Source organism: Phoca vitulina, unplaced genomic scaffold, assembly GCF_004348235.1.
Source record: "Phoca vitulina isolate PV1807 unplaced genomic scaffold, GSC_HSeal_1.0 scaffold82, whole genome shotgun sequence".
Taxonomy (NCBI): Eukaryota; Metazoa; Chordata; class Mammalia; order Carnivora; family Phocidae; genus Phoca; species Phoca vitulina.
Genome location: NW_022589785.1, coordinates 4,734,944 through 4,760,985, shown reverse-complemented (window position 1 = coordinate 4,760,985; position 26,042 = coordinate 4,734,944). Strand labels below are relative to the sequence as shown.

The 26,042-nt window shown below is 46.4% G+C and overlaps 2 protein-coding genes across 3 annotated transcripts; one reads left to right on the top strand and one right to left on the bottom strand.

Moving 5' to 3' along the window:
* Positions 1–9,325: 9,325 nt before the first annotated feature.
* Positions 9,326–15,842, bottom strand: CUNH5orf52 (chromosome unknown C5orf52 homolog). Its single transcript, XM_032395117.1, has 3 exons — positions 15,580–15,842; positions 13,383–13,491; positions 9,326–10,224 (listed from the first exon to the last, which is right to left on the bottom strand). The coding sequence occupies exons 1-3, from the start codon at positions 15,798–15,800 to the stop codon at positions 10,027–10,029; spliced, it is 528 nt and encodes a 175-aa protein (XP_032251008.1). The 5' UTR covers positions 15,801–15,842; the 3' UTR covers positions 9,326–10,026.
* A 191-nt stretch (positions 15,843–16,033) lies between these two features.
* DUSP18 (dual specificity phosphatase 18) lies at positions 16,034–24,448 on the top strand. Of its 2 annotated transcripts, XR_004298157.1 has the most exons (3): positions 16,034–16,366; positions 19,000–20,106; positions 24,421–24,448. XR_004298157.1 is itself a non-coding variant. In XM_032395116.1 (2 exons), exon 2 carries the CDS (start codon positions 19,069–19,071, stop codon positions 19,633–19,635), a length of 567 nt encoding a protein of 188 aa, XP_032251007.1. In that variant the 5' UTR covers positions 16,034–16,366; positions 19,000–19,068; the 3' UTR covers positions 19,636–21,774. The 2 variants fall into 2 exon arrangements, 1 of the variants encoding a protein (XP_032251007.1); XM_032395116.1 differs by lacking the exon at positions 24,421–24,448 and having other exon boundaries at positions 19,000–21,774.
* The last annotated feature ends 1,594 nt before the right edge of the window (positions 24,449–26,042 follow it).

The following is a 26,042-nucleotide window of genomic DNA, read 5'->3' as shown; positions in this document are numbered from 1 at the left end:
GGTGGCTCAGTTGGTTAAGCGACTGCCTTCGGCTCAGGTCATGATCCCAGGGTCCTGGGATCGAGTCCCACATTAGGGTCCCCCTGCTCTGCGGGGAACCTGCTTCTCCCTCTGCCTCTGCCTGCCACTCCCCCTGCTGTGCTCTCTCTCTCTCTGTCAAATAAATAAATAAAATCTTAAAAAAAAAAAAAGACTTAAGAGACATATCAACCAGATGCAGTATGTGAACCTTGTTTGGATCCTGATTCAAACTAACCAACTGCAAAAAATATATTTCAGGGACAATTGGGTAATATTGAACAAAGAGTGGGTTTTAGGGAATATTAAGAAATTATTTGTTATATGTGTTATAATGGTATTGTGATTTTTTTAAAAGGATTTATCTGTAGAGATATATTCTGATGTCCTTCTGGGTGAAATTATATATTTGGATTTGCTTTCAAATAATATGGCTTTTTAAAAAATGAAGTGGGTGGGGAGCAGAGGAACAACGAATGGCCAGGGGTTGACAGTGTTAAAGCAATGTGATGGGTACACATGAGTATATTATATGGTTTTCTCAGCTTTCACTTTTGTATAGGTTTGAAAATTACCACAAAACGCTTTTGTTTTACAAATGTTGGGCCTTTTACAAACCTCGCCTCCTACCTTTCCAACAACCCTGTAAATTCCCCCATGTTTCCGTAAGAGGGAATCGAAGTTCACAGAGCTAAAGGCCTGCCTGGAGTCACACCATGGACAAATGGGGAGCCAGGTTCAAACAGAAGTTTCTCTAGCCCCAAAGCCTGTCCACCTGTGTCATAAGAGAACAGAGACACCAGACACTTGCCCCCAGACAGCTGCCTCCCGCCCCCAAAAGAAGCCTTGCCAGGCTGCCCCTGCAGACCTTAGGAGCGGGAAAAGCTTAAGAGTGATAATCAGTGAAGGGCCTGTGGGTGGGAAGACTCTGGGATAGCTGATCCAACCTCATGCCACAGAGCTGGTCACAGCCACCATTTCCACCTGAGGTCAGCCCAAGGTCACATTGCTAACTGGATAACAACCCAGGGCTTTCAGGGCACCTGGCTGGCTCAGTTGGTAGAGCATGCAACTCTTGATCTCAGGGTTGTGAGTTCAAGTCCCACATTGGGTGTGGAGCCTGTTTAAAAAAAACAAAAATAAAACAAAACAAACCCAGGCCTCTCTGTTCCCATTGGTCTTCGTTCAAAATCCAGACAGATTCTCTTATAAGCTTGTGGGCACAGATAGAAATGCTGACTAGTTTGTGCCTCATTTTACCCAGGAAAGGATATGTATGAGCTAAGAGCTAAGGGCACAAGTTTGGAAGAAAGGCCTCTGTTCAGATCCCAGGTTGGCTGCTTTCTGGCTGTATGCCCATTAGTGAGTACCTTGTAAAATGAGTTGATGTAGGTTTCTTCTGCTATTACACAATTAGGTCTGGCTTACCTCTGGTCCTTTCGCTAAATGAGAATACCTGGCTAGAAGCCCAGTGTGGAGCAGAATCATAAATAGCAGAGTCAGGAGGCCTCTATTCTGTGGTACCAACATCCACACTGCAAACTCTAGCTGACCTGAGATATTGAATTCAATTTCTTAAGAGAAAAGCTATACTGTTTTCTGCCTGGGAGAAATGTTACCTGCACTTTGGAAACTTGAGTGTAGAGAAGGGTAGGACAGTGGGTTGGAGCAGGTATCCACCACCCCACAGGCCCATCTGCCCCAGGTTGTGTGTGAGTTTATTATATACTAAGTAGATACAAAAGAATATTGTAAAAATATGTGTAGGCCTGCAAATAACAATACAAGTGACACCCATGAGCTTACTAACTAGCTTAAGGAATAAAATCCCCTATTTTCATTCTCTTTCCTCCCTCCTCCCTTCTTCTATAACCTGTTGACTTTGAGCCCAAAGCCCTCCCTGGGTTCTTTCAAGCCAGCTGACTCCACCTCCTCCTTAGTTGGCTAAGAGAATGTTCTTGGCTGCTCCTTCCACCTGTTTCATTCATCAAGAGCTCTCATCTTCTGCCATATTCCAAGCACTTGTTGAAATCTCTCATTCACCAGTGATCCATCTTTCTTTAAACGCCCCCCCCAACATGGCCTTGCCAAGCACCCACAGCTGTTTTCTTTTTCTCCCACAGAATTTTTCACCTTCTAAATGATTTATTTGGTTTATTTCTGTCTCCTCTTATTAGAATGTAAGCTCCAGGATGGCAGGAATTTTTGTCAGATTCCTTTCACTGCTCTACCATCAGGGCCTAGAAGAAGACTTGGCATATAGTAGGAATTCAAGGTATATTTGTGGCATAAGTCTTCTTTCTAGTTCTCTTTGCTGTTGAGTGTTTAGTACTTTTTGAATTTTCTATACTTCTATTTCAATGGGGTCTCAAGAAAGATGAGAGGCCAACATGGGTGTTAGTCGAACATCCTGAACTTGAAGTCTCAAAGTCAGTGGTTCTTAACGTGTGTGGGGAGTGGGGGGGCGGGTATCGTGGACCCCCATAAGATGATGATGGAACCTACAGAATATACAAATCAGCATTTACATCTAAAATTTTACATATAATTTATGAAGACCATGAACTTCATCTTAAGGACCTGTGATCTTAGAACATTTCTAGAAAGATGCATAGAAACTGTTAACTTGGTGGTCCCAGAGAGGAGCAAGAGGGGAGTTCCCATTTTGTTATATACACTGTACATTTCACTTTTGTATAAAGTGCAAGTTTAAAGTTGTAGAAACTAGTTAAATATTTTAAAGGAACCCATGTTCTCACACTTTGGGGTGATCACAAACTCAAATGCCTTCAGGGGCTAGGAAGGTAAGTGCACTTGGCTATAGCTCAATAGTCCTGGTAGAAGCTGTTGCTAATCAGACCTTGCATAACCTCTCCCCCCCACACACAAAATGCTTAACCTCAAGACCATGGAAAACATGGTGTTGACCAAACTCAACAGCCCCACTGTCAACCCCAGGAGGACTATTGGTTAGCAGCCTCTGTTTTGCCCTCTGCTTAGAGTGATAGAAATCCTAGGTTGTGTTTGAAAATCTTTCTGGATAGTCAATGATTCCTCAGTGACAGAGCACACAGAATCTCTGAAGCAGTAGAAGGAAAAAGAACATAGAAAACATCTTGGAAATGACCCAGGAGTTCCAGAGAATATGGTTGGTGGTACATGATGCAAATTTCCCAAAGAAAGGGGGAGCCAAACCTCCCTTTGTCCAGCAACTGCCCGGTAGGAGCTCCCATTCCCATTAGAGAATGAAGGGAATATGGTGAATGATGATAACACCAGGTATGAAAGACGAACGGGGTGCATCTAGTCCAGGAAGAGAGAGCTCACATCAGGGTGGGCTTCATGAAGGTGGACCAGAAACCAGGCCCTTAAAGGGTCTGAGCTGAATTTCAAATGGAGAGGAGGGAGGGCTGTATTCCCCACAGGGTAAACAGTAGGATCAAAGGTTGCAAGTAGAAAATCAAGAGGCCTCTTTGGAGAAGAGAGAGAATTCATGAGGTTTGGCTTGTGGGAAGAAGTACAGGAAATAAGTTTGGAAAGCTAGGTTCCACAGGATCAGGTGCTCCCAGTCCTCTAATTTGCCTTTTGAACAAAGCGAAGGAACCATTTTTCCCTGTGACCATTTCATCCTGCAGAGCCCGTGTACTCAGCCCTGTAGAACTACCAGAGGAAGGTTTGGCTGGGGCCCCAGTGACTGCCCACTGCTCCATGACCCCGTTCCCACCAGGCACTCACTGACTAATGGGTTATGGGTGTATCTCAGTCCAACTTCTTCCTCCTGAGGGATTAACTGAAATCTGAAGGAAGAGAGAAGTCCAGCAAAGCCCAGAGATGGGATGTTTGCTGCCCAGGGTCTCAGCAAATTGAGGGGCTCACTCTCCTGCACCAGGCTGCCTCTCAAGGTTTACATGTCAGCTCCAAGTACATCACGACAATTACAATTACACCACAACCCCCTTCACATTTACGCTATGAGGGGCCAGGCCTCATACCAGGTTCCTGATGTGAGCATTAGCTCACTGAGTTCTCAGAACAAGCCTATAAGGTAGGTGCCACAATTATTCCCATTTTCAGATGAGGAACTGAAGCTCCAAGGGTGGGTGGGGGGTGTAAAATAACTTTCTCCTGAGAGATAGAGCTGAGATTCTGATTTAGAGTCATCTAACTATAGAGCCCACATACATCAGATGAACGAGACCTTTCTGCAGCAGCGAGGAATGAGGACACATGCAGCCTTCCAGGCTTGTGGGCAGCATTTCCAGTGGCCAATGGGTTGAACAGGGCAAATGTAGCCCAAATAGTTCTCCCTGTAGAACCCAAAGGAGGCACCAGCCACCAACAGCCAGGGTTTTCATCTGATTCATTTTTCCCCCTAGGGACTGTTCAAATGTAAGCTCCACGAGGGCAGGGAATTTGAGTCAGTTTTGTTCCAGCACTTATGAGAGTGCCATACAAGGAGCTCGAGAAACACCCTGAATGAAGCGGAAAGTGAATGTTGGTGAGCCACAGGAAGAACTGAGAAAGACCGGCACACAAAGCTTCTCAGTGGGGGTCATTCCAGAAGCTGAGAGTGACTTGGTGACAGAACCTTGAAAGTGCTCCCAGAGGAGCCAACTGGCTAAAATGATCTCATCAGGAATCATTCTGCCAAGTGATAAATACATCAGTAAAGCAAAACTCACCCTGAATTATCATTTTGTATAAGCCTGGCTTTGCTCAGAGCAGGAGTCTCTCCAATCCATTCAAATGCAGGTATTTATGGAGCATGATGTGTGCAAAGCCCTTTGCCACATCTCAGGATCTGAGAACTGGAAGGAAGTGCAGAGATCAGCCACCAGGTTGCAGGTGGGAAAGCTAAAGCCCAAAGAAAGATTACTTGGGGAGGTGGGGAGTCCCAGGCCTGCTCCCGGCTCTGCCCCCTCAGCTCTCTGAGCCCGGCAGAGTTCCAAAGTCAGCAGCTGGACCAGGCTCTGTACTGTCACACCCAGAGTACCACTTCTCGATTCCACAAGGGGCTGGACTGAGCTATGCCCCCACCTCTTTGTGTTATGGGTCTTCAGGAATGAAATGACTTGGCCTCCCTTCCAGACCCCAGCACACAAGCCTGTGCCTTCCAGCAGATCCTAGCTGAGCACACAAGTGTCTGCTGACCCCTTGTGGTCACTGTGGGATCTGTCCTGGCCCAGCCGCCAGGGCCCCGGGTGCTCCTCTGGGACTTTCTGGCCTCAAAGCGCTTTCCCACCTTTTACCCCGGGGGCTCCTCCCTACAATCCCAGGTGGCAAGGAGAGACAGGATTCCCACTCCCACTTTACAAATGAGTGGCAGCATCCTGCGATCCAGTCCCAAATCCACCATGAGTTCCTCACCTGCACAAGTGACCTGCACAAGGCAACTCTAAGGTTTTTTCAGCCCCACAAATTCTTGGAGTGGAGAGGTGACTTGCCCAAAGTCAGAGTGAATCCAAGCAGAGGCACTCCCAGTGAGCAGGTCACCCCATGTCCTCACACTGATCAGGAAAACTGAGAGGATCACAGCAGACAAGAAAACTAGTTCCTCCACCTTTGTGTTCTGATTGTGTGCTGAAGGGCCACATGGAGAGTTGAGTGGACGGACAGATGGATGGATGGATGGATGGACAGACGGACTAATGGGATGGATATGTAAGAACTTTGCGTTTCCTCTTCACTGCAGCTGGAGTAGCCAGATGCCTCCCCTGCTCCCTGACAAGCTGTGGCTAGAATTCCAGCTGCCTAGCCCCTTGGCAGCCTACTCCATACTCTCCTGCTGGGGTTTCAAAGCCACTGCCCCTGACAGTCTGGAGCTGGGACCTTCCATGAGGAGAATGAGTAATCATCCAAGACTTCCTCCCTGCCACATCACTGACCTCTGTGGAGGAGTCAGGGGCCAGGGCCATGAACAGGCCCACAGCACGGGTATCCCTCACAGAGCTGTTTCTGCCGCCAACAATGGCTGAAATCGAGTTTGGTGCTCACAAAGGGGCTGAGGATCACCAGAGTGACTGGACGATATGGAAAGAGTATGCCCTATGCATCTCGCAGCCTGGCTCAAACCTACTGACTCTGAGCAAGTTCCTTAGCCTCTCTGTGCCTTGGTTTTCTCACCTGTAAGATGGGCATAATACCTGACAAGTGTTGTAAGGACTGAATGAGGTAAGATAGGAAATGCCTTGCATATAACAGGTGCTTGGTAAATAGAACTTCCCTCCTTCTGTTCCAGGTCGTGGAAAAATTCTGGAGAGGGAAGGAAAACAAGGTCCACTGTGCCCCCAGCAAGTTTTCTACCCTGGGAGGTTTTTCCAAGTACTCTAAAGCATGTGGTGATAGAGGAGGAGGGAATGAAATGGATTTTCAGCAAGAATTAAAGGTATGCTCAAGCAGACTTGATCCCTTTAAAAGGGAGTATCATTCATCTAATGGATAAAGAAGATGTGGTATATATACACAATGGAAACTACTCAACCATCAACAAAAATATATATGAAATCTTGCCATTTGCAACGATGTAGATGGAACTAGAGGATATTGTGCTAAGTAAAATAAGTCAATCAGAGAATGAAAATTATCACATGATCTCACTCATATGTGGAATTTAAGAAGCAAAACAGAGGATCATAGGGGAAGAGAGGAAAAAATAAAACCAGATGATATCAGAGAGGGAGAAAAACCACAAGAGACTCTTAATCATAGGAAACAAACTGAGGGTTGCTGGAGGGGAGGTGGGTGGGAGGATGGGGCAATTGGGTGATAGACATTAAGGAGGGCACGTGATGTAATGAGCACTGGGTGTTATATAAGACTGATGAATCACTGACCTCTACCTCTGAAACGAATAATACATTATATGTTAATTAATTGAATTTAAAATTCTTTTAAAAAGAGTATCATTCATCTGTCCCCTGCCCTCAGCATAGTTCTTCAGACACAAAGGATATTCCATGGAGATTCCCTGAGGGTGACACTGGGAACATCTTTTCACAGCCAATGGGCAGTAGGAGGGACTCCTGTGCCCTACTTCATCCCCATCATCTAGATCTCCCTAACCCAGCCTAACTCTCCCTCAACAGCCTATATCCAACCCAGGATCACAGCAAGGTCTTCTTAGCCACCTGGTAGAAGGGAGACTTGGGTTTTAGCCCAGCTGACATTACAGCTGAGGCCCTTGCAACACCATCTGTGAAATCAGGCTCCAGAAGGCTCTAGGTCCCAGGCCCTCCACTTCCAACTAGAGTAATAAAGATGGGGAACTTAACACATGATGGTTAGGAGATGGTCTCCAGAGTGAGACAGGCATAGGGTGGCCTTTGTCACTTACTAGCTGCCCAACCTTACTTAGGTGGAATTCTTACTCTCTGAGCCTTGATTTCTCACCTACAAAAGGGGGCTAATAAAATTACTTACTTTGTTGTTGGGAGGATTCAATGAATCATGTTTGAAAAGAGCTGAGCCTTGTGCCCAGCACAGGAGTGCTGAATAAATGTTAATATGGCGATAGTCTTGACTACTGGAATGGACCAGGTGAGATTTCATTTGAACTGAGAGTTGTGCACATGAGCGCATGTGTATGTGTGGCCACTGAACTAAAGACTCTATAAACCTCTCCTTAGCGTCAAGATTCTGTTTCTCGAACAATATCTTCCCATCCAACACCCCTCCATTCTTCCCTTGCTGATTTTTCTTCCCTTTAATCTTTTTCCTTCCCAACAATTAAGTGGCCTCTCCAGAATTCCATCACTGCTTGTCCCCTGCTTAAATGCAACATCCCCTGGTTTTTAAAACAAAAATGGGAAGACTGAGTCCACACAATTAGAGGTGAGTTAGTGACTTATAAAATTGACTCGTTAGGTTGACATCTCACTCCCAGGGAATCCTGCAGTCCTTTGGGCCACAGCATGAGGATGCAAAGACTCTCAGCCAAGGCCAGCCATCCAGGAGGGTGCATGTGGCTGGAGGCTAGACTGGAGTCAGGCTCAGGGAGGCTGCATTAAGCAAGATCCTAGAGGTAGGGAGACCCTGGGGACAGTTTAGAGAAAGAGGGGCTGGGGCTGCTCTGTGGGCCCTCTGAAGACTCCAAGATCCCCAAAGCCTTTCCCCTTTCCAGGCACACTGGCTGATGGCCAAGGAAAAATATTTGTTGAAAGGAAACAAACACACCAAATAAAGGAAAGACACCAAAGTGCTAGCAGAGGTTGATCTAAAAGGTTTTTGGCAGACGTGGTCATATTTCTTGTGTGATAAACTCTAAATATTTAAAATCAATTATTCTAAACAGTCGTGATCAGCCAAGAAAACAGATAAGGGCTTGGAAAAAAGACTGTTTTCATCCCCACTAAAAAGTAGCACGCTCCAGTTCTCAAGGGAAGACCATAAAGGAGGAAAAGAAAAACATCATGAACCAGATCAGGCTCCTGGATATTCCGTTCAGAGGAAGGCCTGCGACCAGGCACTAAGCCTGGAGAGGGGCGTGATGAGGATGAGGATGAGGATGAGGATGAGGATGAGGATGAGGACAAGTAAGGAGGACTTCCTGGGGAAGACTTCCAAAAGCCACCGAGAGGACTGATGTCCTTACCTAGCAGGTGCTGTGATGCAGAATGACCACTCCATGGCAGACAGGAAACCTGCTTCTGGTTCTCTGCTATTAACTTGCTGCAGGACCCTAGGCAAATCAAGTCACCTCTCTGGGCCTCAGTTTCCTCATCTGTAAAATGAGGGGACTTGGTTAACTTAAAAAACATATATACTTGGCCCTTGCTCTGTGCACTGTGCTAAAGCTATACTACAAAGAGGAATAGTCATTTAGTCAGAAAACACTGAGTGACGACTAGGCATTTACTAGGCATTGTGGTTACAGATGAGTAAGTCAGCATCTCCGCCATTAAGACGTTCACAATCTGGTCAGGGAGACGGTGAGCAAACAAGAAATGGCCAACCACACGCTCAGTGCAGACAGAGGTGTGGGCACTGGAAGGAGTGGCCTTTTCTACTGGGGCCAGGTGGGGGGAAGTGTCATGGGAGAGGCCTGGACTGGATCTTGGAGGATCCTTGGTCCCTGCTCTCAAAGACTGTACCATCTAATCAGGGGTTAGGACAAATGCCCAAATAGCTATCACACAAGGCAGAATTAAGCCACCCTGGGTAATCCAAGTTCAGAGGGTAGAGGAAACCCATGTGACAAAGGGGGTGGGGGGGAAGGGCAGGCAGGAAGCAGAAAGAGGTCAGAAAAGTTTTGTAGAAAATGGCATTGAGATAAGCTCTGGAGGATGAAGAGAGAACCCTGGGGGCGCTGAAGGGGTATTCTGGATGAGGGGCCTGTGCGTGTAAAGGTACAATGTGGGGACTGTCAGGGTGTAGTCAGGACAGCAGGCAAGGCCAGGGACTGGAGACTGGCAAGGCCCGAAGCCGTCAGGGAGCCATCATGATAAGAGCCATCGGCAATGATGGGCCCTGGGCCAAGCATTCCACATCCTCACACCAGTTCTTGGAGGCAGGTTCCCTCACTACCACCCCATTCTTTCGGATAAGGAACCAGAGGCTCAGAGAGGTTACAGACTCACACAGCTGGTGGGGGGCAGATATAGCGCTTCACCTAGGTCTGTCCCATGCCTCACCTTGACCCCCTCACCACTAGACAGCGGCACTACTGAATCCTTCCCATCTAAGGTACCACTCACTGTCCCAGGACACTTGGCCTGGCATTTCACTTCAGACAGGTGGGTACCAAAGGTGGATCTTGGCCTTAACCATAAACCGACTTGATTCAGCCTCCTCGCAGTCAGGCAGCTACGGGTCCATCAGGATCACCTTCACCAGAACAGACGGGATGGTGGGGCAGGGCAAGGAATATCACAGTTGCTGAGAGCTTTTGTGCTCCGCTGTCCGCTGGTCTCAGTTTATTGTTGTTCTACGATGGTGTGGGAGGGCTAGCTTCTGCCTCTCCTCCGCCTGTAGCCTAGTGTCATGGCCCAGGGGCAGATTACTCCGCCTTGACTAGGGCGGCTGGCTTTTCCTGTTACGCTGGAGTTTGAAGTGGACCTTGTACACGCGGATGCCATCCAGGTACTCCTGGATGTTCATGGATTCCCGTCGCCAGCGCCCCAGCTTCCTGAGCTGGTCCGTCATGAACTTTTTCTTCAGGTGGTCGTATAAGTGGCTCATCTTTCTCTTGGTCCTGTCTGAGGCTCTTATCTTAAAAAAACAAAACAAAACAAAACAAAACAAAACAAAACAAAACAAAAAAAACCAGAGCTGATGTTAGGATGAAGAAGCTACTTCACAGAAAGAGAGACATCTGTGCTGCTGATGGGGGGGGGGGGGGGACGTGGAAAATGAGCCAGCTGGACTCAATAGTCCCTAAATAGATTGACTCATAGTAAGCCTCAGTCTCCCTATTTGTAAAATGTGGGCATTGAGCCACATAACCCCTATGGTACCTCTGACAGTCTGCAGCCCAGAAGCCTGATTTGGACCTCAACATCTCTATTGGAAAACTGGTCAGAAGGAGGTGTGTGGTGGGGAGGGTGGAGAAAAGGTGCATCCGGCTCCTTCCCCTCCATAAATCCTATCACCCTGTCCCTAGTACTCACTCAGTGCTTCCCACATACTGTCTCTGACATCCCCTACATCACACTGACCTCTACTTATTTTGTCTAGCGTATCATTTCTGTCCTGTCCCCAACAAGACTGTAAGCCCTAGAAAGGCACATCCTTTATCTTACTCACTCATTTGCTTATTCCAGTGAGCTAGCTGTGAAGTGGACACTAACAAAAATCAGCCACAGGTCTTCAGAGCGACTACAACATCGTCAGGAAGCTGGGGCACATGCCCAAATGTTTCTAAGTGAAGCAGAGAGTGACACACCCCTACAAAGAAGTACAGAGCTCAAAGAAGGAAAATACCAAGAAAAGCCTCATGGAGGGGTGACTTATAAATTGGGATTGGGTTTTGGAGGATGGGGAAGTGTTGAGCATGTGAAAACAGAACCAGGTGGGGGGTGATCCTGGGAGCTGACATTTTTGCAAACCCTCCTGGGGATTCTAAGCCCTGACAGTGTCTCAAAACCCAGCACAACGTAGGCAAAGGAGAGCTCCATTTAAGGCCAGTGTTGCCATGATCATTGTGCAAGGGGAACAAGGGATGAGCCAAGAACCTAAGTGGATCCTGGGAACAAGGGATGAAGCGGGAGGGTGGGTGTGTTCTCAGAGTGTGCTCAGATGATGCCCAGGACACAAGGTCTTAGCTGTTCTTGTCAAGGTCCTGAGAAACCAGTGGCTTAGCCAAAGCTGCCTCTTCTCTTCACGTGAGCACTTTGGGGGAAGGGGCGGGGGGCAGGGGGAGACAGAAACACTGCCATGCTGCCACTCAGGCCTCACACCCACTGAGCTCCTACAAGCTGGGACCTTAGCAAGTCACCAGGTCTACAAATAAGGAGAAGACAGTCTTCATCCTGATGGGAAGATGCCAGTCAGACCCAGGTTTACAACTCTACGATGATGCACTGGATGACCTTAGTGAAGTTACTCTGTCTCTCTGAGCCTCAATTTCCTGAACTATTAATAATACATAATACATAATGGATGTTCAATACCTAAAGCACATAAGGGCTCAATACAGCTTTAAAAGGAGAACTTCTGGATGCCTGGAGGGTGGCACAGCCCTCTGATACATATAAAGCACCTCAGGAGAGTCTCCAGTTACAGCATCTCATGGATCCTCACCCCACTTGCCAGAGATAGAACATCCCCTCCCCCTGCTGGTGATAGAAATTGGCCCCCAACCCATCCTGGGCCAGTCAAAACAGCCCACACCACCTGGTCACACTGACTGGGGCAAGGATGGGCCAGTGACACACCCTGGGCCAACCGGAGTTTCCCCAGAATTTGTCTAATGTGAGCAACAGTGGAAGCACCCCATTTCCTTTCTAGGCTACAGGCCAGGCTTTCCTTGGCCATGCTCACCAGGGACAGCCAGCCTGATGATTATGCCAACATGCACAAAGACACAGAAAAGAGATGAAAAAGTAAAGTGGAAGACACATCCAATGGTACTGGAGTCCCTGACTCCTCTCATCCCAAACATTGGTGACCCTGCCCTACCCATCCTTGATTATGTAAACAGATTGTTCTCTATTTTACTTGTACTAGTTCAAGTTCAGTTTGAGTCACCAGCAACTGAGAGGATCCTAATAGATCCTATTTTACAAATGAGAAAAGGGAGTCCTGGAGGAAATGTCATTCCCTGAGGTCACAAAAAGCTGGCTTGTCCATTGCCAAGTCCACCCTCTTTCGACTACACTGTGCCGCTGAAGTTTAGCAGAGAGAGAAACACCCAGACCCCTGCTCTTCTTTTGGTCTCTTTGGCCTTTAAGAGGCTTTAGCTTCATCTCTTGAACCTCTCCTACTCTTTTTAATGTCAGAATCTCATAGGCCCGTCTAGATTTGGCCCTGGAACATGGAGGGAAGTCAACAGAGTCAAGAAGGGGACAGCAATTCAGGCGCCTGGGTGGCTCAGTCGTTAAGCGTCTGCCTTCGGCTCAGGTCATGATCCCAGGGTCCTGGGATCGAGCCCCGCATCGGGCTCCCTGCTCAGCAGGAAGCCTGCTTCTCCCTCTCCCACTTCCCCTGCTTGTGTTCCTGCTCTCGCTATCTCTCTCTGTCAAATAAATAAATAAAATCTTAAAAAAAAAAAAAGAAGGGGACAGCAATTCAACTCTGGGATTTCTGCTCCACTTGAAGAAATGAGTACATTATCACAGTCCATCGTGTTCACCAGCCTCTTCCTAGTGCCCAACACAGTGCCTATCCTAAGCAGCCCCTAATGATGCATTTAATGAATTAAATTGAGTCTGTGTGGTGACAACACTGTTTTCCCTCCCCTTCTTCTATGGATTTTGGGGAAGCAGTCCAACCCTACTTATCCATAAGCAGAAAGAGGAAGGGCCTCAGTGCTCCTCCAGGTAAAAGAAAAAACAGACCAAAGAGTACTGATGCCATTTCAAACTCCAAGACCCAAGATTTCTTTCTACAGGAGACAGTAGGAATCCATTCATGGATCCTCTAGAGAAATAACATGACTGGAGGGGGGAAAATGCCACAAGAACCAAAAAATATGGAATCCTTCTCCTTGGCTCCCTCGGCCCAGCAATAGCTGTGACATCTGGGGCAAACCAGTAACCTTGAATCTCAGTTGCCTCCTCTGTAAAATGAGACTTGCTTTAGAGCACCTTGATCACCTCTAAAATCTGTGATTCCCCCCCACCCCCCCGACCCAGGCTATTGGTGAGGGTGAAGTGAACATGGGTCAAGCCACTAACACCCTCTAATGCAAAAGCTTTTGATGACTTTACCTCCATCTCACAGATCCGTTGTGCACTGAGATTGTCACGAATAATCACCCGGGATAAGTTGCTCTTGGGTAAAAATTTTTTCGCCGCTGCTTCACTGGAATTCATTACGCTGGAAGTGGGAGGGAAAAGTGGCACAGGGTGAGATGGCTGGGGCCAGGGCTAGGACAGGGACTGATTTGATGGGGTCCTAGGGGAGTGACTGAGGCTTCCCCAGGATTCTTAGGAGAGGCACAGCTGCCATAATTTTCAGAGGAGCAAGGGAGTAGGCCCAGGCTTCCTCTTGCAGAAAATGTGCACTAAACGGGTATTTTCTGGATGCTGAGAGGAAAAGTCATCCTGAGAAAGATGTGGAAAGGCCCAAAGTGTGAACAGGACTCAAAACTGTCCTCAGAAGCAACCATCTTAAGGAGAAAAAATAGGATGAGATGGGAGGTGGGGGTCTTAGAGAAGAGCAAAAGTTGTAGGGTAGGGTTCAGAGGGATGAATTTGAGGCGGGTGAAGTGGGGAGCACTTGCTCCAGAGCCTAGGTCTAAGAAAGATTGGCAGGGGGAGGGATCAGAGGAAGCAGGGAAAAAGAGGACTGGAGGTTAGGCTGGTTAACAGGGGACTTCTAAGGGAAGAAGGAATTCTAAGGGAAGAGGGTTTGGAAAAAGTCTAGAAAAGTGAGGGAAGTTTGTGGTGGAAAAAGATTTGAGGAGACTTCCTAAGATGAGAGGAAGAAGATGGGATGGGAGGGGTTGGGTGGTTGGGGGTTATGGACTGGAGCCAGGTGCTCCCAGTGAAACTAGAGATAAAAATTTGGCCAAAATGAAGAATTGGTCAAGAATGCATAACGCCAGGTTTTTGCTTTTTGATAATTTACTTACACCATGAAGTGGTTTTGCAAATATGTACCTCTAAATGTTTTTGCCCATTTCAAAATAATTGTTCATATTTTCTTCCTAAAATTTGTAAATTAAGTGTACAATAGAGAAGCAATGGAATAAATTCTAATTAGGCCATACAATAAAATACTATGCAGTCATGAATAAAACAGATATCCATAGTGTATTAGGTGGGGGGGGTGGGGGGAGTAGGTAACACAATAGTGAAATTTCTTGTGATAAATTTTTCCCCCCAAAATTGAATCACCATGTTGTAGTACTTATATATGAATGGATCTGGAAGAATATACACCAAAATGTTAACAGTGATTGTCTGTGGCCATTCATTTTGCTTGCTTGTCTTGTCTGATTTTCCTATAAGTGTACACTACTTTGACAGGACAAAAAAGACAATATTTAAAGGTTAAAGCATTTTGAAGGACTAAAAAAAAATTTCTAATTCATTTTCAGCCAATCTGGAACTATGGTTTTATGAATGTTTTTACATTTATAGACTAGTATAAACAAATGTTCCCAGTCTCCCATTTACATTTTTCTGACAACAAAGGCATGAAAATAAAAAGGCTGACATACAAAAAAGGAGATGCTCACATAAAAACGTCTCCCATATCCTGTTAAAAAAAAAAAAAAAACGTAAAATATTTAAAGACACATAAAACGCTCTTCGCCTACTCAGTGGTGTACCAAATTTACCAATATTTCCTGGAAAAGTTTAAAAAGGTGGGGGGAACAGAGACTGTAAATATCCCCTTTCAAGTAATAAACAGTCATTTTGAACCAAATTGTTTTCCAACGCAAGGCCTCTGTGGGAGCCTAGAGGATGCTGCCAGGGCTGTGGAATGGAAGGGAGGGAGGGGAAGTTGGGGTCTGTGCGACTCGGAAAGCTGAAGGGCTTTCCCAGGACTACTGGGGAACGTAGAGGCTGAGGAGAGAGGTGTCAGGCCTGAAGGGACCTGAGCCTCGCTAGGCTCTAAGGAAGTTCAAGGCTGGCCCAAAGGGCGCTGGGGACCCCGGGGCTATACGATCTCAAGCCTGGGAGACTAAAGAGCCGGGGAGATTCGGAAGACACGCAGGTGGGAGATGGGAATTCCAGCTTCTCCTGGGAGTCCCAGGCTGAGGGCGTTTGGACTCCCGAGCTCCTGGGGGTGCGAGGTGCTGGCCTGGGAAGGAGCTGGGTGGGGCTCGCATCTGTGAGAAATCCAGGCTCTCTGGGGGTTTGACGGGCTCGGGGCTCTGGGAGAGCCACGGCCGAGGTCCCAAGGGCCGCTGGAGGAGCGGGGGTCTGAGAATAGCCCTGGGCATCCGGGCTGCACCTGAAGAGCACCAGCGGCTGCGCGGTCCGCGGCCGCAGGAAGCAGATCTGCGGGTGGGTCCCTACGTGGATTTCGGGTTGGCTGCCGAATCTAACGTGCGGGGAGGCCCGGGTCCGGTTGGTGCCGGAACTGGTAGTCGCCTGGGAGGCCGAAAAAACCGATGGCGAGCCCAGGTCCCATGTGACCGAGGGCCTGGACTGCTGGGCAGCCGAGTCTACCATGCTCCAGAACGACTCGGCAGCGGGAAGCAGAGGAGGGCGAGCGCGCGGAGGCCGAGTGAATCCCTGCGCCGACGCGGCGCGCAGAGCAAGGCGCGTTGCCCGGGAGACGCGTGACGGAAGGTGGGACCTTGGGGCGGGACGTATGCGCGGAGTCTAGGAGGCTGAGGACGCGGCAGGATTGTCCCTCGGCGGCCGCCGTGGTGCAGCCCGCCGCGTTGCCGTGGAGACGAGCCGGGCGAGATGGAGCGGGCTGCGGCGCGCTGAGCTGACACTACCTCTCCGCTAGGACTCATGTGGCCCCCGCGTGATCGCGGGGCGGGTAACCGGGTAGGGCCGGGCGGGGCAGCTCCAGGGAACCGAGGCGAGGTCGGGGTTTCTCCGAAGACCCGGCGCTGCGGATTCCTCACCGCGAGGAGGGACCATTGCTATGGAAACCAGAGCGCGGGCCAGCGGGGGATTGTGGCTCCCGGATGGTGACGGATCTTCTCTCTCCCCGAGACCCTCACCCGAGGCTTCGGGCGCGGTTGCTTCCTGAACGAACCTGCCCTCCCGCCCACGGGAGAGAGGTAAGACTGTGGGGGCTCTTAACATCCAGGAGGCGAGGGAGCCCATTCCAACGTCAACTCCCCAGAAAACCTAGGAGGCTCACCCCTGAAAGTGGCTCTTTGCTCTTGTCAAGCCGTGGACTTCGTCCCACGCTTATAAACCAGTATTAATGAACGCCCCCGGTGTTTGCCGACTTTTCCCACACGTGATGAGACCAGAAAGACCAGCTTTCGGACCTTGCTTCGTGACCCTAGGCAGGTCCTTTTCTCCTCTCTACTTCACTTTTCCGTGTGTAAAATGGAGATATTAACTACAGACACCTATTATGTTGGCTTGAAGACCGAACCAGATGAAGGAAGCCTAAGGCTTTGTAGGCCATAAAATGGTGAAACTAATCACCACCACGCTCCCCCTCACGCTAAATGTTCTTCAAATCTTTGTGTCATTTCTTGAGGCCATCTTTGCAACTCCCTCGCCCCGAGCCTGAAATAAACCCCTTTATTCTTCACTCCCATAAAGCCCTACATTTCACCGTCCCTAACAGCAGCAAGAATAGTTACCATTTATAGAGGGCTTACTCTGTGTCAGGCCCCGTGTTAAACACTTTACCTGGGGTTACCTCATTTCATCCTCAGAAGATCCTTATAAGACAGGCACTGTTATCCCTATTTTCCAGCCCTGTTGTGCCTATAATTGCCTGTTTAATGTCTGTCTCTCCCACTAGACTTTGAGCTCTGTGAGAGAAGGGACGTGACTGTCTTGTACATTTCAATACCCCCAGCACCTAATACAAAGCCTGATAAATATCTCTTGGCTAGCATGAAAAAGTGTCTCCTCCCATCCCTACCCTCACCATCAAGAGAAGTCTTCTCTGCACACTCATTGTCACTGTGATGAATAGCAGTTTCCTCTATTCCTGTTGCCCACTGGGCACTAATTTTGGAGACCCTCAGTTCACTTTTCTCTGGGTTTTCAGGTGATAAGGATCCATCAGTTTGGGTGATGGAACATCCCTTAGCATTTAGGCTTTCAACTGAGTTTTGGGGAGCTTTCTCTCTGCCCCCACATGACCTTTAGAACAGACAGCCCCATCTGGCCTTCCTGGGGTGAGCCTGATGCATTTGACTCTGGGGCATTGGCTGGCAGGATTTCCTAGGTACCTTTGTCCTTCCTCTCCAGCAACTTAGGAACCACCCTCACCTCCACCAAGTTCTTCCCCCAAATTCTAGACAAACAAGACCAGAAAACTCATCCTTTCCAGAAGATCTCTGAGATGACAGATTGTGGCTGTTGGAGCCATTCCTCATTCAACAAATATTTATCAAGCACTTACTTATATGGACAGAGAACTTAGCATTGGTGATACAGTAGGAGTAAAGATAGTTACAGTGAATACCAGTAGAACCACAGACAAATCAAAACAAAACCACATCTTTAGGAAGTGGTAGGAAGAAGATCACATAGGGCTTAGAAAGCCTGGAGCAGGGACTTGATTAAACCTGGGGGAAGGGTATGGTTCCAAGGGGTTTCCCTCAGGAAGTGACCCTTAGCTAAGATCCCAAGTCCTCTGCTGAATGGAACAGATCAGGATCTGATAGGCTTGTAGGGAAAGAGGGTTCTGGGCCAAGAGAACAGCAAAGGCAAAGGCCCTGGGCCAGGGAGGACCAGGTATCCATATGGCACTGCAATGGCTCAGCCTAGCCAAGGCCTTTCAGGATGGAGCAAAAGAGGCTAGAGATGGGCAGGAGCCAGACCACAAATGGCCTTGACAGTCAAGCTAAGGGGCTCCACCTCATCCTGACAGTGGGCAGCCAGTGAAATATATTAAGCAGGGGAACAGAACTCTGCTCCTCATTTGTCTCTGCCTGATGACAACTGCCATTTGGCCTTGAGAAGTGTGCTCTACATCCGAATACTCCTGTTTCAGTGGAACATGTGAAGATGTGCTATTTTTGCAGCTTTGTGCAAGACTGAGAGAGTGAAGGACCTGGGATTTCTTAGGACAAAGCAGGGGCGTGGCCCTCGCTGGGGTGCTTGCCACAAGCCTGCTGCGCACAGCATCGTGCTGGTATAGCTTGTCTACCTGAGGCCCCTCTGCTTCTCTGGGAGCTGCTGTAGTGCCCCCCATCCTGGCCTCCAGGAAGCTCCCAGCCGCCTTCTTCCCTAGGTGCCCTCCTTAGAGGCCAGTTGCAGGAGCTTGGTTAATGATGTAGGACTCTGTAATTGATGTCACTTTCACAGGGGCACGTCCTGTCTCTTCAGAGGGTTTCTTGGAGGGGGGAAGCTGAGACCCTCCTCTCTCTTATACCACCAGTGACTCCTCATATCGCTGCTTCAGAGTCTCATGATTTGAGCATAAAGTCAGAACAGAAGCAAGACTGGGCAAGTGGCTATGTGAACCTAGACAGAGAGGCCAGGGCGCAGCTGATGGACGCAAGTCCGCCTGCCCAGCTAGAGATGTGGAGACCCCCAAGGGAGGCCTTGACTTCCAGAGTTGGAGATAAGTTCTCTGGGTAGTTCTGCTGTGATGGTCAGAGGACCGCCCTGGGGATCCTGTTATAGACCCACCCATCCACTTCCCAGAAATCCCCTGGGGTTGGCTCTCTGGCCCAGCTGGGCTCCTGCTCTCTAAGCATTCTCTTCCTCCTTGCAGTTTTCCATGGCACAGCCCAACAGAAAGATGTAGCCCTTGTGCCTCACTGGCCGCTGACCCACTGGCCTGATGACAGCACCCCTGTGTACGTTTCCGGTCCAGTTCCGGCAGCCCTCGGTCAGTGGCCTCTCACAGATCACCAGCAGCCTGTATGTCAGCAATGGGGTGGCCGCCAACAACAAGCTCGTGCTCTCCAGCAACCAGATCACCACGGTCATCAACGTGTCGGTGGAAGTGGTAAATACCTTATACGAGGACATCGAGTACGTACAGGTGCCCGTGGCCGACACGCCCATCTCGCGTCTCTGTGACTTCTTTGACCCCATCGCTGACCACATCCACAGTGTAGAGCTGAAGCAGGGCCGCACGCTGCTGCACTGCGCTGCTGGCGTGAGCCGCTCAGCTGCCCTCTGCCTGGCCTACCTCATGAAGTACCACGCCATGTCCCTGCTGGACGCCCACACGTGGACCAAGTCATGCCGGCCCATCATCCGACCCAACAATGGCTTTTGGGAGCAGCTCATCCACTATGAATTCCAGCTGTTTGGCAAGAACACCGTGCACATGGTCAGCTCCCCTGTGGGAGTGATCCCTGACATCTACGAGAAGGAGGTCCATTTGATGATTCCACTGTGAGCCTGCCAGCACCCCCCGCACCCCCGCACCCAGGTCAGAGGTGCAGATCTGCTGTTGACCCTCCACCAAGATCTGAACTTAAAACGTTCCACTTTTGCTGATACAGAAAAAACAGATGATGCCTTTTATAAGGGCCAGAAAAAAAGGAAAGGTGCTGTAGCTTTTAACCTTATTATCCGTATCTTCAAAGATTAAATTCACTAACTGTACAATGGTGCAGAGAAATTTCCTACCCTTCTAAGTGACAGGTCATGGCTGCTGGCCAGTGGGGAGAGTGAGGCCAGTGCCCAGGTCAAATGGACTAGCGCCTAAAGTGTTTGGCAAGCCTGCAGTCCTGCTGCCCTCCCCTAGACCAACTAACCTAGGAATGAGTCAGCCACAGTTCCACTCAATTCTTTCAAACCTGAAGCCAGAGCCTTAAGCATCAGGGCACCTCCTGTGCTGTTCACAGTAAGTGCGCCGACCCACTAGGTAAGTGGCCTTCAGGTGGTGCCTCGGGAGTCCTGGGGGCCCAGGCCAACCCTGCTTCCACCTTCGACCCACGGGGGCCCATCTCTGGTTTTCTGGATTTGATTTACACATGGCATCGTTTTCAAAGAAAGCATTCCACAGTATAAAATTTTTTAAAGATATTTTTGATTTTGAGTGCCTTTGTAAATGGCAAGGTCTCGAAGAACCCTTGGCAGCCCCCCGCCAGCTTTTGACGAAAGGTGGCATGAGTTTCCTTCTTAGGGGCACATGTGGAGAGCAGGCCTGATATCAGGCTTCAGAGGTTCCTCTCACAGGTCTCGAAATGAAAGGCCAGAGCTATAGACCAGAACCTAGCCTTGTCACCTCCTCCCGCATGTGATCGGGACCTCTTGGCACCTCAGCTTTCTCATCTGTCCAAGCAATGACAGCCCCTTCCTCACAGCATTGTCATGGAGAGTCAATGATCCCTTAACACAGCGCCTGGCACGTGGTAGGTGCTTATGGTAGCAACTTTCGTCCTGAATGATGCTTTGGCCCTGCTGGTCTGGGTCAGCGTGGTCATCCTCATGATGACATTTCCCCCATCTGTGCATAGCCCTTCACTGTTTACAAAGTGCTCTTCCATAATGTCATCCTGTGGGGAAAAAAGTGGTTTGAGGCCTTTCAGACCCTACCTTAGAAGAGGCCTAGACTTTGTAGCCTTTTCAGAGTTTCCATTGTGTTGAATCCACGTGTGACTGGGGGTCCTAAAGCAAGGAGCACACTTCCAGCTTCCCCCAAAAAGGCCTTGTTTAGATTGCTGACCGTTAACACCAATGCTAACCACTGGGGTCCACAGGGACAAATGAGTGGGCCCCACCTATAGGCCCTGAAATCCAGGATTGTTCAAACCCCCCAAGGGCCTGAGGATCTGACTCAAGACCAACTGTTCTAATCCAGAGGTTTTCAGAAGAACAATATATGAGACAGACAAAAGCACAACTGCTCTGTGAGTCCAGAGCCCAGTGGAAGCCAAACGCCTTCTCCCTCCAAACTACCCTACCCCCACTTCCATAAAGGGCATGCCCAGGGGTGTAATTTTAGGGTGCAGGGGAGAAGGAAAAGCCCTGCTTTAGACTGACTTCTCGTTTTACAGATGGATAAACAGACCCACAAACATCAGGGCTGGTGTAGCAGAGCCCCCACAAAGCAGCCTTTCTGGAAGAAACCCAGATGGAAAATTTCTTTCATAACCTTTTTAAAGAGAAATTGATTGGGACATATTTTATCTTCATTTTTAAAAATTTTGAATTAACATACCACAAAATTAATTTTTTGTATGTACAGTTCTGTTTTAACACATTTGTGTTAACTACCTCTGCAATCGGGACACAGAGCAGTTCCATCACCCACAAAATTCTCTTACGCCACCCCTTTGTATTCAGACCTTTGCCCCACCCCAGCCTCCGGCACATACCAATCTGTTCACTGTTCCTTAGATTTGCCTTTTCTAGAATGTCACACACATAGCATCATAGAGGATGTAACCTCTGGAGACTGGCTTCTTTCAGTATGTCTTTGAGATTCATTATGTGTTACTTTTTATAGCTAAGTAGTGTTCCATTGTATGGATGACCACAGTTTGTTTTAATATTCACCCATTGAAGGATATTTGGGTTGTTTCCAGTTTGGGGCCATTTTGAATAAAACTGCTACAAACATTTGTATATAGGTTTTTATGTGAACATAAGTTTTCATTTATCTAGGGTGTATACCTAGAAAGTGGGATCGGTCAGTTATATGGTAAAGGTTATGTTTAACTTTATAAAAAAACTACCAGACTTCCAGAGTGGCTATACTGTTTTGCATTCCACTATGAGAGATCCCCTTTCTCACTAGTATTTGGTACTGCCAATATTTTTTATTTTAGCCATTCTGATAGGTGTGTGATATTAGCTCATTGTGGTTTTAATTTGCATTTTCCTAATGTTAATGATGTTGAGCATCTTTTTGTGTGCTTCATTGCCTTCCGCATACCCTCTTTGGTGAAATGTCTATTCAACTCTTTTGCCCATTTTAAAATTGGGCTGTTTTCTCACTCTTGAGTGTTGAGAATACTTCATATATTCTGGATACAAGTCCTTTGTCAGATAAGGATTTGTAAATATTTTTTCCCAGTCTAGCTTGTCTTTTCATTTCTCTTAGAAGTATCTTTTACAGAGCAAAGTTTTTAATTTTGATGAAGTGCTACTTGCCAGTTTTTCCTCTTATGGACTGTTGTTTTGGTGTCATGTCTAAGAACTCTTTGCCTAACCCCAGATCACAAAGATTTTCTTCAATGTTAAAGTTTGAGGGTCTAAATTTTTCACTTATTTTTATGATCCTTTGGTATAAGGTATGAGGATTAGTTTGAGGTTCATATTTTTCCATATAGATGTCTAATGGTTTCAACTACATTTGTTGAAGACTGTCCTTTATTGAGCTGTCTTTGCTCCTTTGTGTAGGTCTGTTTTGGACTCTTTATTCTGTGTGATATATGCGTCTTTCTCTTCACCAATACCACACTATCTTGATTACTGTAGCTTTGTAGTAAGTTTTAAAGTCAGATAGTGAGTCCTCCAGTTTTCTTTTTAAAAAAATTGTTTGGGTTATTCTACTTTCTTTGCCTTTCATATAAATTTTAGAACCAACTTGTCTGTATCAACAAACTCCTACTGGGATTTCAATTCAAAGTGTATTAAATCTTTTGGCCAATTTGGGGAAGAACTGCCATCTCTACTCTGTTGAATCTTCCAATCCATGAATATAGTATGTCTCCCCATTGAGTTAGGTCTTTGATGTCTTTCATCAGTGTTTTGTGGTTTTCAGCATACAAATCTTACATATTTTACTGTATTTATACCTAAGTATTTCATTTGAGGGAGAGCATTGTGAAAAAAATTTTTTTTTAATGTTGGTTTCCAATTGTGCATTGTTGGTACTATATAGAAATACAATTGATTTTTGTGTGTTGACTTTGTATCCTGTGACCTTGCTAAGAGCATTTTTGTAGATTCCTTGGCAATCTACATATAGACAATCTTGTCATGTGTGAATAAAAATAGTTTTATTTCTTCCTTTCCAATCTGAATATCTTTGATTTATTATTTTATTTCACTGGCTACAACTTCCAGTATGATGATGAATATGAGGGATGAAAATAGACATTCTTGCTTTATTCCTGATCTTAGAAAGTGTTCAGTCTTTTACCATTAATTATGATGTTAGCTATAGGCGTTTTGTAGTTAAGGAAGCCCTTTATTAAGTTAAGGAAGTTAGGGAAGAGTAGAAAAGTATTTTCTCCCCTTCTGTTTACTGAAAGAGATGTGTGAATTGGTGTTATTTCTTCTTTAAATGTTTGGTAGAATTCACCAGTGAAACCATCAGGACCTGGAGACTTCTTTTTCAGAAGAATTTAACAATGAATTCAATTCTTTTAATAGTTAAAGGACTATTCAAGTTATCTATTTCATCTTGGGTGAGTTTTGGTAGTTTGTGATTTTTCAGGAATAGCTCCATTTCATCCAAGTTGTCAAATTTATGCACATAGAGTTATTTATAGTATTCCTTATTATCTTTATTATCTGCAGGGTCCACAGAGATAACACCTTTTCATTCCTCATGCTGATAATTTGTCTTCTCTCTTTATTTCTTTGTTAGTCTAGCTAGAGGTTTATCAATATTTAAAATCTTTTTAAACAACTACCTCCCTTGTTTTTTATTTTCTCTATTGTTCTTCCCTTTCCTACTTCATTGATTTCTATTCTTTATTATTTCTGCAGTTCTGCTTGTTTGAAATTTATCTTGTCTTTTCTAATTTCATAAGGTAGAAACTTTATTTCAGACCTGCATCCCACCAGTTTTGATATGCTGCATTTTCATTTTTGTTCACTTCAAAATATTTTCTAATTTCTCTTGAAATGTTCTCCTTTACCCATGTATTGTTTAGAAGTGTGTAGTTTAATTTCTAAGTATTGGAAATTTTACCACCATTTCTCTGTTATTGGTTTCTATTTAATTCCATCATGATCAGAGGACATAAGTTGTATGATTTTATTTCTTTTAAATTAGTTAATGTTTACTTTACCATGTAGGATGTGGTTTATCTTGGTGAACGTTTCATGTGCACTTGAGGAAAAAAACATTATTTTGGATAGAGTGGTCAATAAATGTCAGCTTATTGATTGATGATGATTGATGGTGATTTCAATTCTTTTATACTCGCCCTGATTTTCTGTTTACTTGTTCTATTGATTACTAAGAGAAGAGTGTTGGATTTTTTTTTTTTTTTTCCAGAGAGAGAGAGAGCACAAGCAGGGGGAGCGGCAGGCAGAGGGAGAAGCAGTCTCCCTCCTGAGCATGGAACCTAACATGGGACTCGATCCCAGGACCCTGGGATCACGACCTGAGCCAAAGGCAGACGCTTAACCTACTGAGCCACCGAGGCGTCCCAAAGAGAAGAGTGTTGGAAGTATTTAACTAAAATTGTGGATTTGCCTACACCTCCTTTCAATTCTATTAATTTTTGTTACATGTATTTTGAAGCTTTGTTGTTAGGTACATACATATTTAGGATTGTTATGTCTTTATGGTAAATTGACCTTTTTTTCAATATGCAATGTCTCTTTACCCTTCTTAATTTTTTGAAGTCTACTTTGTCTGATATGACTATAGCCACTCCAGCTTTGTTTTAAGTAGTATTTGCATGATATATCTTTTTATATCCTTTTACTTTGAACCTACTATATTGTTAGATTGAAAATGGGTTTCTTGGGGCCCCTGGGTGGCTCAGTCGGTTAACTGTCTGTCTTTGGCCCAGGTCATGATCCCAGGGTCCTGGAATAGAGCCCCACATCAGGCTCCCTGCTGAGCCTGCTTCTCCCTCTGCCTCTGCCACTCCACCCTGCTTGTGTGCTCTCTCACTGTCTCTTTCTCTCTCTCAAATAAATAAATAAATAAATAAATAAAATCTTTAAAAAAAAAAAAAGAAAATGGGTTTCTTGTAGACACCATATAGTTGGGGCTTTTTTTACATATCTAATCTGTTTTTTAACTAGTGTGTTTAGACCAAATTTATCAATATTTGGATTTAGGTCTACCATTTTGTTTTCTGTTTGTCCTCTGTTTTCCATTTGTTTCCCTTTTCCTGCCTTCTTTTGGATTATTGAATATTTTTAAAGTATTCCATTTTAATTTTATATAGTTTTTTTAGAGGTTACACTAGAGAATATATACATACTTAACTTTTCAGAATCTATTTAGAATTAACATCTTAACCACTTCCCTCTGATGTTCAATGGATAATGTATTAGTTTTCTTTTACTGCTATAACAAATTACTATAAACTCAGTGGCTAAAAACAATACCTATTAATATTTCACAATTTCTGTACGGCAGAAGTCTGGTTGGGCTTGACTGAATCTTTTGCTTAGGTTGTCACAGGCCAAAATCAAATGTTTCATAAGACTGAAATCACATGTGGTTTTTTTTTTTTTTTTTTTTTACTGGAGGCTCTGGGGAGGATTCTGCTTCCAAGCTTATTGAGGTTGTTGACTGAATTCAGTTCCTTGTAGTTATAGGACAAAGGACCCCATTTTCTTACTATCAGCTGAAGGCTGGTCTTTTCTCTTAGAAGCTGCCTACATTCCTTCAAATGCTATCCAGGGGGTTGAGTCCCTCTCACACTTTGAATACCTCTGACTTTTCCTTCTGTTGCATCTCTCTGAATCCAGCCAGAGAAAATTCTTGCTTTTAAGGATTCATGTGATTAGATTAGGCCTGCCCAATAATCCAGATAATCCTGATTTTAAAGTCCATAACCTCAGGGGCACCTGGGTGGCTCAGTCTTTGGGCGTCTGCCTTCGGCTCAGGTCATGATCCCAGGGTCCTGGGATTGAGCCCCGCATCAGGCTCCCTGC